The sequence below is a fragment of the Solanum tuberosum genome, unplaced genomic scaffold (genome assembly GCF_000226075.1).
Source record: "Solanum tuberosum cultivar DM 1-3 516 R44 unplaced genomic scaffold, SolTub_3.0 scf00382, whole genome shotgun sequence".
NCBI classification, from domain to species: Eukaryota; Viridiplantae; Streptophyta; class Magnoliopsida; order Solanales; family Solanaceae; genus Solanum; species Solanum tuberosum.
In genome coordinates, this window is record NW_006239306.1 from 57,470 (window position 1) to 63,151 (window position 5,682).

General features: G+C 36.7%; 1 protein-coding gene across 3 annotated transcripts; it reads right to left on the reverse strand.

Moving 5' to 3' along the window:
* Positions 1–202: 202 nt before the first annotated feature.
* On the reverse strand, positions 203–5,346 carry LOC102597163 (GRF1-interacting factor 3-like). 3 transcript variants are annotated; one of them, XM_006362062.2, is made up of 4 exons: positions 5,068–5,346; positions 2,454–2,530; positions 932–1,016; positions 203–859 (listed from the first exon to the last, which is right to left on the reverse strand). In XM_006362062.2, the coding sequence occupies exons 1-4, from the start codon at positions 5,143–5,145 to the stop codon at positions 497–499; spliced, it is 603 nt and encodes a 200-aa protein (XP_006362124.1). In that variant the 5' UTR covers positions 5,146–5,346; the 3' UTR covers positions 203–496. The 3 variants fall into 3 exon arrangements, with proteins under 3 accessions (XP_006362124.1, XP_015158329.1, XP_015158328.1); XM_015302843.1 differs by having other exon boundaries at positions 2,454–2,575; positions 5,068–5,151; XM_015302842.1 differs by having other exon boundaries at positions 2,454–2,595; positions 5,068–5,151.
* Between the last annotated feature and the right edge of the window lie 336 nt (positions 5,347–5,682).

Sequence of the window (5,682 nt, forward strand, 5' to 3'; positions counted from 1 at the left end):
ATGTCAAAATTGTCTGTAATTTAAAAAATTATTTTGTGACTAAAATACTTATTAATATAATCAATGTACTGTTAAGGAAGGTGAAATGTATCATCACTAATGATGTCAATATATAAGGAAATCCAAAAATTATTTTCTTCAAAATTCGTTTTTGTCACACAAAAGTATTACTAGTAGTGAGGTAAAGCAACAGCAACGACAATAACATATTCAGTATAATTTTATTGCCGTTAAGACTCTCACTATTTGAAATAAACAGCATCAGTTCTATGTTATTACAGAATTACAAGCACTGGTACACAAACTAAACAACCTTTCTTCCTCTTAACTACACGTTGGTTAACTCGAACGAGAAACAGAGAACGCGCTCAGGGAAAACACAACCTACCTAGCCCTCTCTATAACACATCATGAACAGCATGACATACAACACTAGTTCTAAACCCCTGCTATGAACTGCCCTTAGTGGACATATTGTACATTATTAAGAAGTTCATCACTTGCGTTCTTCCGAGACTTGGGCAGTCACCGAGCTAGCCTGACCATCAGCACCCGCTTCAGAGTTGTCTTGTTTGTTTCCTCCGCGTGCATCACCAGCACCTGAAGTTGTAAGCTGGCTAACATTACTTGTACTACCAAGAGTGGAGTGCATTCCACTGTTGGCACCTCCAAGTTGCATACCTTGCTGCTGTCGCTGTAGTTGTTGATGTTGAAGCTGCTGCTGATCGTGTAGTTGCTGTGGGTTGTTGAACTGCAGTGGCATCTTTGAAGTAAACATACCTTGTTGTTGAGTCATGGCTGCAGCCTGAGGGTGCTGCATGTAAAATCCTCCTTGTTGCATTGCAGGATGAGGAGTCATCTGTATGTCATGACAAACACCATAAACAAAACGCACATAAGTAGTAAATAAACTAAGCTAGTCGTCACTCACTTGCGTTGGAAGAGCTGGTGATTGTGGTTGAGCATCAGCAATAGCGGCCAAGTACATCAAGTTCTTCTGAAGTTTAGCCTGGTACCTAGATCATCAGGATGTCGAGCTAAATCATCAGTAAAGGAAACACCAAATGGAAACTCAATTAAGCACTTCCATTGATTGAGTCAAGGAACAAGACAAATGTGTCTCATAATGAAATAGGAATATGAAGTCCACCGACCATTATCACATATGACATAAAATGCTAATCAAATTTTAACTCCAGTGAACTTGGTCAACGAACGGTAATAGTTGATTGTCACACTATACATTTATTCTCTCAAATACTGCTAACACAATTAATCAATAATTATAAGCTCACACTAATGTAACATAACTAATCAATACTTGTAAGTTCTGATTAAATCTCTGCAAGTTTATCACCTATTTCTTTATTCAATTAATCAACTACAACTAAAGCCCAAACTAATTGCAGCCAAACATGAGAGATTTCCGTAATTATATTGTGCCAGAATCTGCTGCTTTAGCTTGAGCCACACCATCATCTCCTATATTCCCCTTAGCCAGTCCATACTGTACCCGCAAATCTGAAAATCATCCCAGAATTTTATTTTGACACTCTTAAGACTTGTTTGCACTCGATCGTGAGAGCTCTGCTTCTCTTTTCTGTTGAATCGTGACCATCTCTCTTGCTTGCCTTCACCTCATGAAAAGACAAGCCTATCTTCTCCCGCACTCCTCCTAACAGCTCCCTCATCTACCAAAGGTAAGGTCTCACTTCTGTTCTAAGCTCTCCCTACCAAAAAGCCTCCCCCTTTTTTCCTTTGCTACGTTGCTACAAAGGGTGTCAACTGTGTTTCAAGCAGCCGATCCCCCAATAGATCTCTTTCTTCACAGGAGGATAATCTGAAGAGAGAAGTGTAAAGAAGAAAGGACCAAGTGTAAAAAGAGCATGTATGTAAATGTGTATGTGTCACGCTTGAGAAAATAACTATAATATAAAATATCAATTACAGACTATGATTAATAAACAGTACATCCATTAGCTCAAAAAAACAACACCCAACTGACTAATTAGCATTGCATTTCTCACCTCAGTCCTTTTGCAAATGCAGACTCATCCTTATTATCACAATGCATTTTGCCTAAATCTACCCCTCAATCTTTCCACATACATTTTGTCTTAACGACATACCCAAAACCTAATAAAGCCTTCAACTCAATTACTACACCAAAGCAAACACCAGCATCTGGTTACAAACACGCAAGTTGGGCCTCGAGAAATTTTGGCCAAAGTGCATCTGGTGGTTGTTGCCTATGCTCATTTAAATTATATCATTTAAACTAGCTCTAGAAGTTGGTTGTGGAACTTCAATACAAGATCTCAAAATCTTGTCTTTCGTACATGACATCATAATTGTGACATGTCAATGCTTAAAACCAAAAGAACATACAAGTTCAAGTACCAAAAGGGATAAGAGAGCATAGAGAAGAGTTGAATGGGGATGCCACCACTTACTGTGCACATTCAGCTAGTTTCCCAAGATTTTGATGGTCCAATATGGCCAAAATCAATGTCTTGTTCTCGTCCAGGTACTGCATCACATAACAAAACCCATTTTACCACAAGAATCCTGACACCTGAAAATATAAAGAAATACCTGAGGTGGCCGCAAAACCACTCAGCCGAGTAAGTATTTATTCTTTCAAAGTAGTTGTGTCATAAACATAACTGTGAACCATTCACCTACATTCATGAGAAGATTAAGAAGTACCGAGTCCATAAATAAAAAATTTAATGAGAAGTATGTCTCATTCTTCTAGTTAAAATGTCGAAAATAATATTTGGAAATTGTCAAAAGATATTTCATCAAATGTTCTAACCCTAATTATTTTCAAATATTTTTTTACTACTTGTGTTATCCAATCAACAAGCATGATCATGCTGTCGATTTCAAAATAAATTCTTGCAAATAGGTCCAGTTGGAACATGGGTTGACTCCTAATTGCTAGAGAAACTATTCCAGATCTTCAGTAATCATAAACATAACCACCTTTTTAAAAAAATTGTAAGAAATGGTTTTCTGAAGTTCAAAGCTTAATGCACAGATAAATATACTAACTTGTGTTTAATCTATAGATTACCATATTAATGGACTAAGCATCAACGTATTAGTGAATTCAAAAGAGACGTACTTACAAGATATCCCTAAACTGTCAACCAATCCACATTATTACAGCAGCAATGATAGACACCTTATACCGGATATCCTCGTTCCTAATCCTATCTCTCCTAGTATGCCCACACATCCATCTCAACATTCTTATTTTTGTTATTTACATCTTCTTGACGTGCGAGTTCTTGACCGACCAACGCTCTGCCTTATACAACATAGTTGATCTAATCACCACTTTATAAAACATACCCCTAAGGCTGTGGTACATTCTTACACACAAGACTCTCGATCCGAGCCTCCATTTCATCCCCTCCCCCTCCCCCCAAAAAAAAAAAAACTCCAATACAATGTGTAACATCCTCGTCAATCTCCCAATTTCCTTGGATTATTGACCCCACATATTGTAGTTCTGGTGAAGAGTCAGTCAGGGAGGACAACCCAAAGCTTGGGGAATATTTGCCCAAGTCGCCACTGGAAAAGACAGAAGTTTTTTGCAATTATAAGGAACTAAGCAATTAAATTCAACCACAAGAAAATATCGGAGGAGGAGCTGGCACATAAAGACTTCAGAGATAGAGAAACCAGTAAGGCATGGGATTCTTTTTACAGCAAACAAATGATATGATAATACAAGCGAGGAAGAAGAGAGATGAGAGGCCGAGTGGGTGGTGCTTGCATCTGTCAACACCGTGGTTTTGCGAATTGTTGTTGTGATGGTATATGGTGGGTTTTTGTTGACTGTTTTTGATGAGTTTGCAATTTTTTCCTTCTTTGTAAAATTCCACCATAGATACCATCTTTCATAACCTTCACTATCACAAAAAAGCTCAGGTCACATAGAGAATTACACCACCCATCCCCTGTCTACTCCATCACCAATAAACCCCTTTCTTCTGCTAGAACACCCAACAATACACCGAGTATATGACCCCTGACCACTACATTCAGTTAAAGCCACACCTTTACAAAGTCAAGCCTGTCATTTGCATCCTCCTTCTATTAGAGCTTGATTCGGAAAAATAAAGTTTATATATCTGTGAAAAATGCTCTTGGTACAATATGGAAGGTCAAAGAAGGCTAAAGGTAATACACACATGGCGGATGAAACGTGAGAAAGAAAGAACGAACAAAATTAACTATTAAAGAAGATGTGAAAGTGTGTGTCAACAGTCAACACCTAGTTCTCATTTCATATGCAAGTCAGCTCTTAGGATGGAAATAATTCCATTTTAAAAAAAGTCTATGGTAATAATATAGGTGTGTCACTGAAAATCCGAGACAAGTCCAAGGGGGTATTTATCCCTTTCTCCTTGAGCTAAAGTTACATTTTCTTTCTTTGCCTCATAATTCCATAGTATGAGAGGTAAGAAGAATATCATAGACCATTGGTTCTTACACAAGAAAAGAAATTCAGATGGATAGCCAAGACCAGTGATAATTCTATGATGAAATAACAACGAAAACATCTGAAGTATTTGTCTTATAATCCAAATGATTTAACTTACAAAGTTAACATAACCTCCCTCCTGATAAAGACTGAAATAAAGTACTACTATCAAATAAAGAAACTAATTCAAGACTATTAGGCCATTACCCCATTTTAATCAAACAAAGGTCTATAGGAAACCGTCTCTCTATCTCTCAAGCTAGGGGTTTAGTTTGCATACACTCTACCCTCCCCAAGCCCCACCTACGGAATTACACTGGATATGTTGTCGTTGTTGTTTTGTCCATAGGAGTAAGAAATACATCCAAACCCCCAACCCACCCACCACCCACTCCCTTATTTGAAAGATAAAAACAACAAAACTACTATGTTATTACCTAGAGACAAATAAAGTAGTAATATTTATCATTTTGAAAGACAAAACAATTAAATTCCACAATATTAGCTATTTATCACACAACAAAGCAAAAAAAGTAGAAATTAGTAGCAAAAGATAAAACTAATAATACCTTTTGAATCTGCTCAGTAGTGATATTAGGAGAAGGAAAAGAGGGCATCATTGGAATCATGGGTGGTGGTTGCTGCATCCTTGTAAACTGCTCTTAATTATGATTCTTTCACAAACCCTAGTTTTTCTAATTGAAGAACAAAATGGGGAAAATCCCCTAATTTTGAGAGTTGGGTTAGGTGGAAGAGAAGGGTGTGTTGGGTTCCGGTTGGACCAAACGGGTCGGTGGATGCTTCTCCAAAGTTTCAAACTTTAAGGAAAAATTGGCATTGCATGACATGTTAAGAGTTAAAATTGGCAATAAATAGCCCACTTAAAATCTTTTAGCAAAACAAAGATTTTTGAAAATCTATTTGGCATTTATTAGCCATATTTTCATTTACTCGAAAGTGGGGTTTTTTATTTTTCATTCTAAAAAGTTATTTTATTCCCTAATTTTCTCCAAACTTTTTTCAACACATGTTTTTTCTTTCACCGATCCTTTGTTTATTGAAAAGTAAATTTTTTATTCTTTCTTCTTCTCTTTTCTTAATTTAAACAATTCTTTGTTAATAATGATTCTTTCAACATTTTTTTTACCTTTTTTTTTTTTTATCTTTTTACAATTCTTCATACA

Bases quoted from the DNA above. Each gene is read 5' to 3' on its own strand.
- LOC102597163 (XM_006362062.2), bottom strand. From the start codon at position 5,145: ATGCAGCAACCACCACCCATGATTCCAATGATGCCCTCTTTTCCTTCT. The intron at 1,017-2,453 runs GTAAGTGGTGGC...CTGATGATCTAG, and splicing joins AAACTAGCTGAATGTGCACA to GTACCAGGCTAAACTTCAGA. The intron at 860-931 runs GTGAGTGACGAC...CATGACATACAG, and splicing joins CACCAGCTCTTCCAACGCAA to ATGACTCCTCATCCTGCAAT.